Raw genomic sequence first — 17,611 nt, forward strand, 5'->3', positions numbered from 1 at the left:
AGCTTTCAAATGTGTCTTTACATGACGTCACATATTTCCTGACTCTATCCTGTTCTATCTGTATTTTAAAAAGGTGAAACATGCTGTGTCCTCATCAGGCTTACATTGTTGTACCCTCAGGAATGACTCTGCTGGATCTAAAAAAAAAAATAAATAAAAAAAAAAAAAAAAAGTGTTTATCACATATCCAGTGGAGCAAAGCTCTGTCTGCCTCTGTGTTTCTTGTTTTTACTTTTCATTTTCTCTCATACCACAAATATGTTGTAAGACAAGAAGAAAAAAGAAGTGAATGTACCCTTTGTTTTTTTTGTTTTTTTTGTTTTTTTTCTGGAAATGTGTTTTTCATAGGCATTGTTCTGCACCTACATTGAAACAATATGGATTATATAGTGCTATCTACCAAGAACAAAGTGATGCACATATGGGGAGCCTTTAAAGGGACAGTCCCCCCCCTAAAATAAATAAAAAATACATATTTTTCCTCTTACCTGTAGTGCTGTTTATCAGTCTAGATTGTTTTGGTTTTAGTTGCAGATAGCTTGAGATATCTGCTGTAGAGATGTCTGCCTTCTCTTGAATATAATGGAACTAAATGGCACTGGGCTTGTGATGCTAAAAGCTCTGAAAAATAAATTTGAAAAACCAAACAGCAGTGTCTCTTTCAAGAAATCATGACCTGGTTACTCAAGATAATCCACAGACCTTGTGGCTGGTTAACGTTGGTCAACTCAGCTGAGAAGGACACTGTTAATGTTTACAGCTAGTGATGGACAAAGTACACAACTCTATTACTTGAGTCAAAGTATAGATATTCCTGGTTGTATATTACTCCAATACAAGTGAAAGTTGCTGAGTCAAGTTCTAACTTGAGTTAAAATACTGGAGTACTTAAAAAGCACACACAAAACACTGTATCCTACAAGAATCCAGTAGTAAAAACGCAGAGTAAAAATATTTCTGCCAGTGTACTTAAGTGTACATAAGTAAATGTACTTTGTTACCGTCCACCACTGTTTACATCTTGTACTGTCAGGAGCAGGAACCTCTCGTCCATGAGTAGATGCACACTTCCTTCTGCGTGGTGATACAGTTGACAGATGTAGTTTGGTAAGAAGAAAAAGTGTCTTCATGAAGCTGCTCACAACCAGGTCTGTGGATTATCTTGAGTAGTCGGGTCATGATTTCTGGAGAGACATTGCTGTTGAGATTTTTGCAGCTTTGAGCACCCCAAGCCAAGTGCCATCTAGTTCTATTACATGTGAGAGAAGGCAGACATCTCGACGGCCGAGGTAAGAGGTAACAGGAAATAAATGTTTTGGTTTTTTTTAATTTTTCTTTTTAAAGGAGAAAAAGTCCAATAAAAACAAAAAACAGACATATGTCCCCAACTAAAAGGCTTTTGGCAACAATCTCTACAGAACATTTTATCCATACAATAAACACGTTCACATATGGAGGTAAATAACTAACAAAGGATAACACAGCTATCATATCATGTGTCATTCTGCAGACAAAGGGATTCAACACTTTGCTCCAACCTCATCACCACTGTTTCTCTCAGTCTCTATAGTCCCCCTTTCCTTCCATGGTATCATCAGATGGCCATCACCTTCCGTTGTGGAGGGGTTTCCATGGTGACCACATCCTTTCTTGGGATGATTGCTTGCATGGGGTCAGGGCTGACCATGTGCTCCAGGAGCAGAGGGTACTGCTGGTAGGTGGGGGTGGGCGGAGGCTGGCGAAGGACAACAATTTTAGCGCTGGGTCCCTGCAGCAGGATGTCAGTTAGCTCTTCCTGTGTAGAGTTGACCACTGGTACACCATTCACCTCCACCAGCCTACAAGGCCAGTTACACACAGACACATGTATGTAAGGAAACTATGTAGAGAAAGTGACCATAAAATCTTCATCAGTAAAGCCCAAGATCTCCTCATTCCAAGTTATCATGTTAGAAAATAAAATTCTAATGATCTTCTCAAAGTGTCTTTGATAACACAAACAAAAGCTGATGGGGAAATTCTCTCTCTCAGCTTCAATATCAAATTGTTTATTTGGCAGAATTCTCTCTGCAGGTAGAGGCAGGACCTCGGAGATGCTTCTTTAACAAGCAACAAACAATATCAAAGAATTCACAAATCACAGAGCATGAAATATTAAAAACATCACCTTTACACGGAGCTCATTAAAAATTTCCCTTCATTAGTTTTTATTTATAGCCAGCCGAACAAAGCTGACAGGGAAATAGCAACCCTTTGTATTTTTTGATTAGCTGTGTAAAGAGTGTTGGCAGAGATGCTGTGATAAGTGAACACACACAGTGAGGCTCAAAGACTTTTTTCAGCTTCTGTGGTTCTGTCTCTGCACTGTCATGCAGACTTCTGTTTCTTTGGCAGGACTGTCTCAGAGAGGGATGTCAACTGCACTGCGTGTATGTGTGTGCGTGTGTGTGTGGTGTGTGTGTGTGTGTGTGTGTGTGTGTGAATACTCACATGTATGAGAGTGCTGCGTTTCTAAGCATGTACTTGTTATGCAGTAATTGCTTAATTATATGAAGTTCTTTCATCTGCTCCTTTTTGCTCTCTTCTGCATCCAAGTATTACGTTACAATGTTTGCTTGCTTTGGGGCCAATATCTGATGGGTTTCCATAGCTACTAAGCATAGAGTAATAGAGCGATGAAAGAAATGGGTGGGATGAGTGACACACTGAACAGTACTCTCACTAACTAGGTGGCCTCTGTGAACACACAGCAAGTATTTGTCATTAAGCCTGGATAAATGACTTAGTTTCTTTTTTTCATGTGTTACCTGTCATCCACACAGAGGTGAGAGTCTTCCACCGAGACCACCACTAGTCCGCTGCCTTCTCTGTAGTGACACGTAAAGCCATAATGACCATCGCGGTTGGGGTTCTCCTGTACAACCAGCAGCATGGCAGGAGACTGCGGTGACACCAGCTGGCTCAGGCTACCAATGGCCAAACTGTTTTTCCGAGCTTTCTCCTGAATGTGGAAACGGCAAGAACACATTTACAAATGCAAGGGCTGCTTGAATGCACACAGTTCAGATTTTTAGCCAAAGCTCATTTGTGGTGGATTGATGTAAATGTCGTGCAAAATATGCTGCACGACATGAGACATAGTGTTTTTACAGACTCGTTACATGCTTTCATTTTTCACTTAAATCATCATGATAATAACATCTTACATTAAATTTGCATTAAGTTAAAGCAATAGTTCAGCTTTTTGTGAAATCCACTTTGTTTGTTTTCCTGCTGAGAGTTAGATGAGAACATCAGTACCACTCTCATGTCTAAAAGAGTTCATTTATCTTGTGATAAAGACCGGACACAGGGAAACAGCGAGCCTGGCTCTGTCCAAAGACTACCAGTGCCTGTAAAGCTGCAGTATTTAACATATTATATCCATCCATCCATCCATCCATCCATCCATCCATTTTCATCCACTTATCGTGCAGTTGTGGGGGCAACAGGCAAAGAAGAGCACCCAAGACATCCCTCTCCACAGCAATGCTTTCCAGCTCCTCCAAGGCGTTTCCAGGCCAGATGAGATATGTAATCCCTCCAGTGTGTTCTAGGTCCACCCCAGGGCCTCCTCCCAGTGGGACGTGCTCAGAACTACTCAGGGAGGCACCCAGGGGGCATCTTAATCAGATGCCTGAACCACCTCAACTAACCCCTTTCAACGCAAAGGAGCTCCCTCTGGATGTCTATGCTCCTCATTCTATCTCTAAGGCTGAGCCCAGCCACCCCACAGAGGACACTCATTTTGGCCGCTTGTATCCGTGATCTCCTTCTTTTAGTCACTGCCCAAAGCTCCTGACCATAGGTGAGGGTTAGGACGTATGTATGTGGACCAAATCCAAAGCTTTGCCTCCCAGCTCAGCTCCCTCTTCACTGTGACAGCCCGGCGCAGCACCCACATCACTGCAGATGCCGCACCAAACAACAGATTCATCTCACGCTCCATTCCACCCTCACTCCTGGAGAAGACCCCAAAATACTTGAACTCCTTCTCTTGAGGCAGTAACTCTCTACTAACCCAGAGGGGGCAATCTACTGTTTTCCAGCACAGAACAGGAAAACCTTGAGGACTTGGCAAATTTTGACCCTGAGTACCTAAATACTTGATCTGGATGGAGGGAGAGCTGTGCACGGACCCACCAGTCCGTGTGGATTCAGTTTTATTCTCTCCTCCCTTGTTGTTGTTAAGTGATGTGACCATTGATCTTTATGGTAGGCAGAGTAGCAGAGTGTAAGTACGCAGCACCTTCATGAAAAAAAGAAAAGACATGAACACAGTGGTTGTGGCGGTTGCTTGCCATCCCCTTCTGTTTGAATTAACAAATCTTAAAAACTTTCAGGGGTTTGTTTCTGTGCCTCTGAAGCAGTAAACGATTAATATTTCCTTGATATAAAATTCTAACTTTCCTTCTCGGAAAAAGATACCACTACATGGAGGTCCCCAAGAGATAAGACTGAGGCTGCGTCAAAGCCAAAAGACCACCAAGATGTAATGATTAGCTTTGGAAGAGATCACACCACAAGTAGCTTGCAGGGATCAGAAATAACTTGTGAGTCTCACCACTGAATTCCAATGCTCCCTTATCCAGCCTCTTGGCATACTCCCCTCCTCCCCCTGAGCGGCATGTGAATGCCTTGAAGCAATAGATGCCGCCTTGCCAGGGTCAGGGGTCAAAGCTAAGGCTTCTCTCCCCTCAGACAAGTGCGCCAGACAGGATATATCCACGGAAACGCAGTCGAAGCCCCTTGAGAAGCACACTTTATTTGCGCCACAAATTTTTCCCTTTTAGATTTTCTCAATGTTGGACACACGCCAAGAGGCCAAGGAATTTTCTCTTCATATTCCTATTGTTTATCCACAAGATCTGATCAAATCCTAACCCACCAGGGCCAGACACAGGGCACACATCCCATATACACACCAGGCACAGGCAGGCAATTAAAACACTGCTATTCAAGATCACAGAGGTCACTCAGGCGAGAAATAATGGCTTTCTGTTTTTCTCTATAATGAGAAAAAAAGTGATTTTAAGTTGCAAATCCCATAAACACAATAATTTGCCTCCATTACAGGAAGCTACAACATGATCTGTGAAAGACTCGGTTTCATCCAGTGTGAGAAATAACTTCCTGACAGCTCAAACAGCATAGATGCTAAGTGGATGGGATTGCATTTCATTTATAATGATGGGTGTTGGTAGTTCTAAATTCAATGCTGTCATCCTGCATGCCGACGCCTTGGCTGCTCCAACGGCAGAGATCTTTAATACAATCAACCTTGATAATGGAGGACAGAGTAATCAGAGACGGTCTGACCACATTGATAAACCATAACTGGTATCATAACTGGAGGCACCGTATCTATTTCTTAAACGGAGGGGCATGGCATGACAAAGATAAAGTGGTGGCAGATTTTTCTCAGAACTCAATCCATCCTCAAGTGACATGTGACACCAAATAGTGGACAAAACAATAATTCTTTCAATTTCCCCTCTTTAATAGTTCGTCTGAAGTTTTTCAGTTGTCTAAGCTAAACTGCTTGTTTAAAGTCATTTCCGCCATTTGTTGTCCTTCCCCTCCTCCCTTCACTCTCTTGCTTCTGTTTCTCTTTCTCCTTCCCTCTCGGCTGCTTTATTGATGCTCTCCAGTTGCAATAGATCCTGGAGATTAGACTGCCGATGATGAAATATTTCCTTATTGTCTGTAATGCAGGGCAGCCTACGAGACCAAACACAGGGCGGTCTGCTCCTTATTAGAGCAGCAGCGCCATCAGTTCCCAGGCTGCTCCTCAGCTCTGACCTGTGTGTTAACTCTGATTAGGTCATATGATAAACATTAGCGCTGCTGCTTTTCCCACAAACTCAGCACCTAAAAAAGCGTGGCCCCGGGGCAGCAACGTGACACGGGGCACCTTTCAAAGCCGAAGCCGCGTGTGTCCTTTCATGGCACCTCGTTAGGGCTTCTCCAACGGGATAAAAGAGCCACATTAAAAAAGAAGTAGGCTCCTCCGGGGATAGATGGAGATAGTTTTACACATGCTGGCCCACTTCTCCATTGCACTCTCCCAGTGGCTTTTGTCGCACACATTCCATTGTTGGTATGGTCACAGGCTCTCGGATGTCAGCGCTAAACATCATTTTCTCAGAAAAAGTGCATGTTAGTCCAAAGGACTTCACTCAGCCTTGTATAGCGACTCTCACAGCAGGGCTAACTGCACAGCTTAACGAAACCGAGTAGACTGAATGGAGCATTGTGTTGTCATTCAGGAGAACAGTGAAGAGGAGATCAAAGATGATGGACATAATAGTGTCAAGTAATGACCTACTACATCAGGAAGCTGTTACTGCTTCTCCCGAGTGTGCTATTTCTACTGTTGGAAAATTAAATGAACAGATATATGAACTTCACATGTTCTGTAAATTCTCTAAGTCTGTGATTATCACAGTATGGCTTTCATTAGTGAAGAAAGGCCAAGCTATAGTGTTTATATTGCACAAGTTGTTCTGATATGGTTAAAAACAGGGGAAACAGCATTGGCCATGGACATTATTGTCCAAAAACGGTAAATCTGACTGTGTTTGATTTTCGTTTCTCATACCACACATTCTTCTCTCAATAACTAGTGCTTTTTTGGTGCAAATCTCAGTTTCTCATTGTTTATTTTTAGCAAATCAAAACACTCTCTGACTCAGACTGTACAGCTTTCCCACATATTGGTGTAAGTGTCTTTCACATGCTGTTAATCAAACTACACTGACTGAGCTCCATACTGTCAACTTGTTGATTCAATTCTGCTGCCAATAATGAAAAGTGTTATAATCTTTGATCAATCGTACCTTAACGTAGCTTTCTTGCAAAGCATTTTGGAGGTGAGCCACCTGCCGGTTGAGATGTACCATGGAAATTTCCTCCTTAAACACTTGGCAGTTCAGCTTCATCTTCTCCAAGAGACGAACGTCCAACTGCCTGAACAGCAAGAGACCACATTTCAGAAAAGGCCAAAGATATACATACATACATATTTTATGAAATATGGTATATGGTTCAAATGTGGTTAAGGTTTTATGTGAATTTCTCCAGAGTAACTTAAACGTAGCAGATGGGTTATTTTGCTTGGAGTAGAAATGCTTAAGCATATTTGATTTTCATGTCGAACTACAGTTGCCATATCAAAGGTTACGATATCATAACCCTTGTTCCGTCAGTACAGATGGAGCCCTCTACTGCATTCTATGGCTAATGCTCTTCCTCCAAACACAAGCACTCATTTTCCCACTGAAATTTACTTAAACGTAGCCGGCCAATCAGGATGAGCCTACCTGAGTATGTATGGACCCCATAGTATGTAAGGCAGCATGCAATACTGTCTGCTATTCCACACCCTCCTCAACGAGCAGCGTAAAAGCAAGAGCGCCCCTAAGTAGAGTGCTCCGTCTGTGCTAAGAGAACTAGGGTTGCAATAGCGTAACCTTCTTTCTATCTCTCACAGGCTCCATCCTTTGTCGGACCCTATGGGTACAGTGGGTGCAGCCCAATGAATGCACGACCTGTAGTAACGTAACATTGACAGAGATTATTACCTATAGAGTCCAGTACAGGGCAGAGCCTGTGCGAGATAGAACTCTGTCACCTAAAAGTTTCACAAGATCATTAGCTACTATTGGCTATGTATCAACTGTCTCTACTCCCTGATTACTTGTTGGTTTACAGCACCATCACATATAGTATCTGTAGTCAAACCCAGACAAATAGCATAACCAACAACACATGGGACAGTTGCCAGTTGTTGAACTGTATATTCAGATTAGTGGGCATTTTGGGGGTCTCTAACTGCCTTTTATGCCTCCGGAAGGTGGAAGAAAAGTTATATGCATTGTTGAACAAGCTGCTGATTAACAGAGGTGCTCCACCTACTTCTTCTTGTGAGCAGCGGAGTTGTTAATGTTGTCTCTGAGGGTCTGCAGGCTCTGCCTCTTGTCGTTCAGTCGGCTTTTAACCAACTCCAGCTTCTGCTTCAGCTCAGCAGAGCCAAGTCTGTCTACATCCACATCTCCGTCCATGTTCTTGATCTCGGAGCAAAATGCTACCAGGCCGTGGTGGAGCTCCTGGACCTTTGGGTTTAAGAGATCAGTTTTCAATGGTGATTATTTTCACTACTAAGTCAGTACATTCACTGCAGCACCATTAGATGTTACATATTTTCACAGACATAGTTGAAGAGAAATATTGACCTGAAGGATGACATTCTGTAGAGAGTCCACCTGTTGGTTTAGCTCCCTGATCCTCTCTTCTTTAGCTGGCTGGGTCACCTGGATATTTTTGTTGACGTTGCCGTTCTCATTAGAGCTTTTGACTTCTGGATTATTTTGTGAAACAGTAACTGGTGACTTCTCCTATGATGCAAAACCATACAGAATATCAAAAAATGTTCAATTTAATGAAAAGCCTGGAAGCATTACTGTACATAGAAATGCCGACAAAGCTATCAATCTTACTGTTTTACACAAGTGCAGCTCCAACTGTCTGTTCTCCGATGTCGATGTCAGTAGACTCCCAATCTGCTGATCTGGTGGAAGCTCCTCTGATGAATCTGATAAGATAAGATACGATAAGAAACACACCTGTCTCTTTACATACACACATACAGTATATCCTACATCCAAATGTCATATAATTTCGAGCAGAGAGCAAAAACAGCTGAGCCTTGTGTGTGGACTCTGAACACACCCAGACGGAGGGAAAATTCAAAATAAAATCTCTTCTTTGTCCAGTCCATTTCTCTTAGACAAAACTGAGCTACATATATCATCAATATGATTTTTTCCCCACCATTTTCTCATACTTCTTGAATTAGCTTCTTGTCTCAGCATGATCCTAATTTAAGATCTTAAAATGCACTCTTTCCTCTCTCACTGCAGTAATCTTTATTTGTCTGAAATAATCAGCTCTTACGATAACAGTAAAATCCAAAAGGAAACCTAATTGTCTTTTAAACAACTGTATCATTTCAGAAATTTGTCTCAACTTTGTGCATTTTATCTCTTCTCAGAGTTGAGGAACCCTCTGATTGTGAGCAGCATTGTGAGCAGCAAAAAATGTCCTCTAGGCAGTCACATGCACCATACCCTTACATAACCAAATGTAACCAAAGTACATATACACCATATGAATACATGTGTTTGTGTTCTTGTGACAAAGACTACATGATGTGCTGTGCACCTTGCTTTTCTTTCAGTATAAAGAGGCTCTTGTCTTCTGTCACTCCCAACATTTTGATGCATGAATCCATGATTTTTCCCACTGTCGTTTCCTTTGGGGTCCTGAGATGAACTATCCGCTCTGATGCTGCAACACCACATGACACAACAATCACAAGTACTGCAGAGGCTGAGTTTATTCTCACATAAGTTTTCAGTTTGAATATCAAAGCAACAATGGCTTCACAGGCTGGACACTGCATAATGTGGCTATATGTGACCAAAGGTAAATATTTACATTGACTAAATGCTGCACATTTATATATATATTACACATTTATAGTGTATTAGTTATAGTGCATTTATGAAATTTTTGAACCAATGCAGTTACTCACCATTAATAGTAATCTCTATCAGTTGAGAATTCCTCTGTGCTGTGTAGTTTGGGCTGTTGTTTCTATTGAGAAAAAAGCCCAGAGATTAAAATTAAGCTTGTTCATATGTTTCCATTGTATATATGAGAGGCTGTACCTGAGCTTGAGGGAACGCCGATTCATGCTGAGGCAGCTCACATGAGGAGAGGACTTAGATTTGCTCATTGACACTAATGTTGCAGTGAAAGTCTCAACATTATTGGGACCTAAGGACTCTGCAGACAAAAAGAAAGACCAGTTAACAACTCCTTAACATATTTCATTCGCAAACTGCTCAGGTAAATGTGTATTTTTCATGTTGTGAGGATAAAAGTGTACCGAGCAGAGAGTCGATTCTCTGGGTGATGGCGCTGGGAGGGTGCAGCTCATTGTAAATGGCCGACAGTAACAGCTCCCTTTCTTCCAGTGTGGCGATATGGAGGATGTCTAGAGTGTTCACATCCACCGAAGCTATGTCTGCGCCACGCAATTTGGCTTCTGAAAGACAAACATTTAGTCATAGACCTACATACATACAAGAAATCTATGATATACCTAGGGCTGCAAAATCTGCAAAATATTCAAGAGGAAAACTTTCAATGGGAATTGATTTGTTCATCCTCAATTTACCATGTCATATGCAGATAAAAACAAACCCTTTTCCATATCATAAGAAGACATTCATTTGCCACATAAATCTATTAATTTATCAAATACGTACAATGTTATATGTGCCATGTCATGAGCTGGTTAGCATCTTAACTAATCGGGAAAGATCGACAATATGGTTTGTGTGCAAAAAGAAAGAAAAGAGCTGAATTAAAACTTTATTTGCTCAGTTAGCATGTTCAACTAATCTACATCCCACATGGTAGCAGCTAGCTAGCCAACACTAGCAGAAGGTGTAACAACTTATGAACTTTAGGCTACGGTCTGCTGGTTAACCAAAATATTATATATCATCTGCAGTAGTGTGTACTACACATGTGATGAGTGAAGGCACTGTGCATGCAGAGGGTTGTAATTTTACAGAATTCTTATTTGTCAAATGTGATGGAAGAGTGCATTGCTGAATGCAGAGCATGGTTACAACTCAGTTAAAATTAAATGGGCAGACCTTTATCAAAAACATGCCTAAAGACCTAGTATGTACTTATTAGTACTTCTTATTTGTACCCCCGAACACAAAATAACTTTACTATTAAATTATATGATTTTTATATTGAAATTGTGCAAAAATTCCCCAAATTCCAAGGTTTAACTTTCCTTTGCAACCCCAGGTACACCACGGCCAATAATCTTTACGTAACTGACTTTTTACTTTTTGGAAGTTCTTTTTTAATAAAGGAAAATGTGGAAATTGGATTTGTTGTAATATATGGTTGGCAGCTTTATGACTAGGAAATATGAAAACAAAAATTTAACAGTTAGCTCTTACAGAAATGTATTAAGATGTCTTGCCGTTTGTACAATGATTGGCTTACTTTTTAAAACTGACTTACTCATGTCCAACTTTGTCTTGCCAGAATTTAATGAGCGTGAATTAATATCTAAATCTTGGCACCTGCTGTGTCAGAATTGTGCTTAAGGGATATTACATCAATAATTACTATCAAAACTTCATCATGCTGGAACTGGTCTATGGAAAAAGGCCTAGCTGTAACAGCATGGACTGTATGAGATACTGAAGAGAGAAAGACAACTGTATTATTGCATAAAACTTGATCTATGCAATAATGCTATCAGGTTTAATCCTATCTTAATCTTAATACTCAACTGCTTTTCCTCTCGTTGTCTCCTTTTTCTCTTAAGTTATTGACAATCATACAAAGAAGTGTTTTAATTTGATCTGCGGTAGAGATAACTTAAACTGGCAATGTCTGCCTTTGTTATGTGACCACAGGGCTAGGAGAGGAGACAGAGGAGAAAAAACGTGTTTTACCTCTGATGAAAGGGAGACATTTATGCAGTCCAATATTGGTAAACCACTGGCAGACTTCATCATTGTTGAGCTCCCCAAGGCATTTGGCCACTTGCCTGTCCACGTCCTGGGGAGAAGGAGAGGTTACATACCTGCTGCGTATACCACGTTCTACACAGAATAAGTAGGGTGTGGAAAACCGCTTTTATAAACACCACACTGCAAAAACTCTGTGTGTAATGTCCTTTATCATTAAGTCATAGTATTCTGCACACAGGCAACATATTTTTGGTTTCAATCCAAAAAGCAGGCAAAGGTTGGGCACATGACACACAGAGATGATTCAAAGTCAAACTGCTGCATGTACAAACCTATTCAGTAGGAGGCAAGGCATCAGGGCGAAACATGGTTAAACTCCAAGACACTTTGTCACTGTCTGTGTTACTGATTCAAGTATGACTGTGTTGGAAATCCATGTTTCGACATATCACAGCGAGTAAACACATTTGAGTATTGAACTGTAAACAAAAGTTTAAAAAGGACAAAGACAAAATGTTTAAACGCAGGTTTCTGTGTAATCGCTGCCTTAGTCATAGATTCTCTGTTTATGGTGATCCTGGGAAGAAAACTACAGTGTTCCCTGATGCCAGCAGAGGCTTTACAAGGTGACTGTGGAGTGATTAGATACATTAGAAAGGTGAGAGGATTTCATTACGTTATAAAACAGAGAGAATTTTAGAAAAAAAAAATCCAATTAGATCATGATTCACCAAACCCACATAAATAATAATCTATAGCCATTTCCACCAATTTAGTCTAATTTGGGGTCCCAGTGTGGGACCGGTGTGAGGCGTGGCTGCTTAGGATCCATGATGCATAAATTACTCATATGTAATTGATGGGTTACCAGAGGAAAATGAAATAGTTGATAATGCATGGAGATAATAAGTGCAGGACGTGAGCAATTTGCTTTCCTTTTTCAAAAAAAAAAAAAAAAAAAGTAAAAGAAAACTTTCCGTTTTGTGTTTCAGCTAACACATGGATCGCTAAGGATACGAGCAATCTTGCTTGGCAAATCCTGGACACAAAGACGAAAATCCTGAGACTATTTGCAGAGTCATTGCTTTGACAGATCAAGGGAGCTGGGAAATATAAACAGAGCATATTCTGTAATTGCGGCAGCTCTGGGCTGTGTGCTGATGCCACCCTGAAGGCCCTGCTTTGATGGTTTACAGTACCTTCTCAGAAAAGTTTCCATTCTGATCCTTCGAGTGAGGCATATATGATGCTGCATGAAAGTCACAGAAAAACAAAAACATGTCAGGTAAGTTTTTTTTTTTAAATTATACATCAGTGGAAACCGAACAATCTTGTTTGTCCATAGTATGACATTACCAGACTTACCAACGGTTTTGCGACGTTGTCGTGGTGACCCCTCCTCTTCCTGCTGGTCTGTGGTCTGGGTTAAAGCGTGGAAAGTGGCGCTCCTGGTCAGTTTGTCCCCAAGACTGCATGAGCGAGCTATCGGCTTCTAGCATATAATACAGGTTTCAGTTAACATCAGACTGAAAATCCAGCACAGCCTGATCAATTCACAGTTGCTAAGTATTTTAAACGTCATGAGTCGTAATACACAGTCATAGTGGGGGTGTAAGGAAATAATGCTACACTTGAGTATCGAGATATTATGTTTTGTGATATTGTATTGATTTTTAATTAATAATTTACATGTAAAGATTCGTGAGAATTTTTTTTTTTTCATTTCATTTCTTCAGCCGCTAGTGTGACCACAAAGCACATGGGCCTATGAAGCAGGCAACGTCGTCAAGGGCGCACCTCTCACTCTTAAAATTAGATTACCACATTGCCAGATTCTTGCCAAAACTCAGCTCAAAGGCAAAGCGTAAATCAGATAAAGCACTTTTCTTCCAGGAATGTGACTCACTGGAAATACATCTGAAGGTGTATTGCAGGCATGTCCAATGCCGGGTCCAGGGGCCAACTGTGGCCCGTGGACCGATTTTAAAATGTCTGCAGCTTGTTGTTCAAAATATGCTATATGTGGCCCACCATTGGAATTGGTTAATCAAGCAACAACACTTAATATTGATTGGCTCACAATGGCAGGACAATCGCACAGTGTGTAGGCATGTACCAAGTAGGAACTATACAGGTGGAACTGATGTGTTACATGAACAAGTGAGAAACGAGCAAACGAACAGCTATAGCAGACATTTCCTGCTATGTAGCAGACATGGCCACAGAAAAGAAGCATTAGGTCGACAGTTAGGGGTGCTGCTCTCAGGAGCGGTGGAAAGTTGAGTTCTTTTTTAGCTTAAAGATGAAACAGCTACGTTTGTTTCATTTGTATGGGATTGTTGTTTTCAATAGCTCATATAATGTGAGAAGCAGCAGGGCCCCAGATATTTTTATATATCTGGTTAAGTTTGTAAGTTTTAGTAGCATCTAATGGTTTAAGTGGCATCTAATGGTGAGTTTGCGGAATTGAAACGTCTACCACATGCCAAGACTTTAAGAGAAAAATGGTGGCTGCTGCAAAATCTCGAAAACATGAATAGTTTTGCCTAGAGCAGGGGTGTCAAACTCATTTTATTTCGTGGGCCACATACAGCCCAATTTGACGTCAGATGGGTCAGACCAATAAAGCCATCACATAATATTCTGTAAGTACCATGAGCTCCAATATTTTCCCTTTTTTGTGTGTAAAGAATTACAAGTACATCCTGTAGATGTTCATCCTTTCACAAAACAGATGAACAGTCTATCCTAAGAAAAATAAATGCAATTTCAAAAGTATGTCTCAGTTTTTTCACATTCAGTCAGTCTACTTCTCACTGTCATTACATGTGCATTTATTCATACATCCTGACACAGATTCTTTTGAACTTCAGCTGCTGATTAACAATATTTTGCACAATGTTCAATATCCTTCAACATGGTATTTGCAATTTACATGAAATGCATTGTTAACTTGCTCCTGAAAACTGACTAGTCTAGTCATGTAGTGGGCCTGTATTGGACCCTTCGGCGGCCGGATCTGGCCCTCAGGCCATATGTTTGACAACCCTGGCCTAGAGCCAGAGTTTGATTGTCCGTTCAGGGCTACTGTAGAACAACATGGTGAACTCTGTGAAAGAGATATAAAGGGCTCATTCTAACGTAACAGAGACACAACAATTTTTATTTTCAGGTGATTAAAAACTAATGAAAACATGGTTATGCATATTATATATCATTTTGCAAAGAGATGCCCCTAAATCCTACACAGTCAACCTTCAAATACATTAAAGGTGCATGTGTGGGCCATAGAGCATACCCTTTGGTGGGAAAATGTGTCCTTGTTGGTAGCGTGGGGAAGCAGACAGAGTTCGGCTTTCAGCATGTCGGAGCAGCTCACATCTCTGTTGCTTAAGTCATCTGCATAGCAATAGAAAGACTGAGTCAATAAATGATTAAGAATTGATTCCAGTTAGTCCTTTCTTAGTTAGTCACTGTATGGGAAACAAACTGTTCAACAAAGTCCTTGTTTTCACCCTTTTAAGGAACTCTATTCTTACAGTTTCAGGCCCTCTCAGCCATTTTCTGACGTACAGGTCACCAGGTCTATTTACAGTGCATTAGCTGATGCTGATACTGGACACAACTTAGATGGGGTTGCTTGGCAGCCCGTCATGCACGCTAATGTCCGTCTGGTAGATGACATACTTCTCTGACAACCCAAGTTCTTTCCCACAGAAAGCCCATATTCTTACATTTTCCAAATGTCACTTGGTCAGCGAGCAGATATCTTTTTTTTCTGCTATCATAACAAGCAAGACGAATGAGGCTGAGAATACGGCATTCAAGCTAGGCCCCGGCTTTCTCAGGCAACAGAGCGCTGTGATGTGATAGTGATAGATGTTGGAATGTTTGCAGTTCTGAGCTGTAGCTGCTCTAAGTTTTATATCTTCACAGATTAAAGCGTAACAAGCCCCTTTACAATTTAAAACAGTAGTCTTTTCAAATAGTTTACCCAACAAAAAAAATTCAGCCTAATTTCTTAAACACATGTTTTTCATTTCAGGGGCCTGTTTCTGAAAGGCCGGTTTGACATGGATGGGAGTTTAGATGGAGTCAGAATCAGATAAGACAGTGTAATTGGTTTATGTGTGTCAGCAGTGGAATCTTGTCTGGGTCCTGGAGAGACAGTGGAGTACAAGGAGGGGGGGCCGCGAGCTGGCACTCTCTTCATCACCTGGCTGGCCTGTGAGTCACTCTGTAGAGGATCATGAAGTCTGGCCTACAGCTAAGCAAATTCAGAGCACTCCATGCAAAACACAACCGTCTTGACTAAAACAGCCAAGTGAGAAAAGCGATGAGTCTTGGCTCAACGTGATGACATGTAGGAGCACCCTCCTCTAGCTGACCTCAGACACAACAGTGTGTCTATGAAATCCTGAGAAAATCATTTCCAGTCTCGCTCCGTGACTTCTTTTCACCGTGCATGGGAGAAGGGACACAAGATGGAGATTTGTCTGAGAATGCTAATGGAGGGTAGCAGTACACCCACCTCATACCACAGCCATGTTCAGACTTCACACAGCCTGCGTTGTCCAGGAAAAGCCCAGTCAAAACAAAGGACAGGAAATTTTGGGCAGGCATAGGGACACAGCCTGATGTTGCCTTAAAGGGTGAAATCACCAACGGAGAGATGGACATCATTCCCAGTCTAAACTGGCAAAGTCGGGACAAGTCAAAGCATGAGTAAGCTCTCTCACCCTTGAGTGGTTAGTACAGACAAACACATTGCACCCTTGCACGCACACATACAAACTTTGGTGCGTGACAAAGTTTGACAACCAGTCACACACAGGGTTAATGACAAAGTGAAGCTTTAGAGTCCGAACTTTTCAGCACATTTATGTAATGGATAGGCAAAAGTGATGCTTATCGTTTCCAGTATTATTGTCCTCCTCTGGTTTGAAAAGAAATTAAGCTCTTTGAGAGACGACCGAGGGAGGAGAGTATGCTGAGTCACAGGAACCCAAAACCTGGGAACCACCTGCTCAGCCACGCACTGGGAATACACACACAATGGCTAAAAAGGGATTCCAACAAAAGGGGAACTTCTGCAACTCCCAATGGAGGCGTTCGAGGTACTGTAGCCATGTCACATAATGACTGCAATTTCATCTGAATGGGGAACTGAGATCAAAACGAAGAGGCAGCACATGAGCTTAACAGCTGGATGGAGCGAACCATCATCTGGTGCCATTTACCTCTCACCTAGAGTTTACCTAAATGGAAGCAGAAAGGTTAAATACAAATACTTGCAAATTTACCTCGAGAAAACTCACCCAGATTGTGCTCAGTAAATGATAGAATATTTATTCCAGTGTTGAAGCTCCCTATGACAGAGAAGGAAACCGAGACAACATTTGTAACATCAGTTTCCTTTCAAATGAAAAACAGAATATTTAGGGACATTTTTGACATAATTTCCCAAACATTTTTGGGAAATATGCTTGTTTTGTGTTTTCTTTTCTTTTTTTAACCTCAAATTAGATGAGAACAGTTTCTACTGTATCTTTGTGTGCTCTATCAAGCGATTGGTCTTTCTCATAGCAGACATTTTGACTTATCATGGTAGGGAAAAGCACAGGTTTTACTAATATTAATGATGGCTTAGTTGTATTTAAATGTCCCAGAATGACATGACATTGTAACAGTGAGTCAGTATGTACAATGCTGCATTCACAGGCTCATCGGATGGTCTGATTTCCCAAGTTGGAAAGTCGTTCTCCAGACTTTGATGTGTTCACACGCTGTAAGTTGTAATGTGGAAACAATGTGGACGCTACAAAGAAAATGTGTCATATTTTTTGTGAGTATTTAATAAATGAATGAATGAATTAAATGAATAATAATTCATAAAACAATGTGATGTTGCTGCACCAGTACATCGTCTAACCTAGTAAAAGATTGCTTCACCTGAGTAATGCGAGTAATTACCTTTTCAAACTAACCTTGGTCACTCT

At 41.1% G+C, this 17,611-nt stretch overlaps 1 protein-coding gene across 1 annotated transcript; it reads right to left on the minus strand.

Annotated features, from left to right (window-relative positions):
• Nucleotides 1-1,594: 1,594 nt before the first annotated feature.
• Nucleotides 1,595-11,158, minus strand: LOC125903870 (uncharacterized). The gene is made up of 11 exons (XM_049601049.1): nucleotides 11,155-11,158; nucleotides 9,992-10,150; nucleotides 9,771-9,888; nucleotides 9,635-9,696; nucleotides 9,262-9,387; nucleotides 8,538-8,632; nucleotides 8,274-8,435; nucleotides 7,957-8,153; nucleotides 6,879-7,008; nucleotides 2,808-3,001; nucleotides 1,595-1,838 (listed from the first exon to the last, which is right to left on the minus strand). The coding sequence occupies exons 1-11, from the start codon at nucleotides 11,156-11,158 to the stop codon at nucleotides 1,595-1,597; spliced, it is 1,491 nt and encodes a 496-aa protein (XP_049457006.1).
• Nucleotides 11,159-17,611: the final 6,453 nt, after the last annotated feature.

This window comes from Epinephelus fuscoguttatus, linkage group LG16 (genome assembly GCF_011397635.1).
Source record: "Epinephelus fuscoguttatus linkage group LG16, E.fuscoguttatus.final_Chr_v1".
In the NCBI taxonomy this organism is placed as follows: Eukaryota; Metazoa; Chordata; class Actinopteri; order Perciformes; family Serranidae; genus Epinephelus; species Epinephelus fuscoguttatus.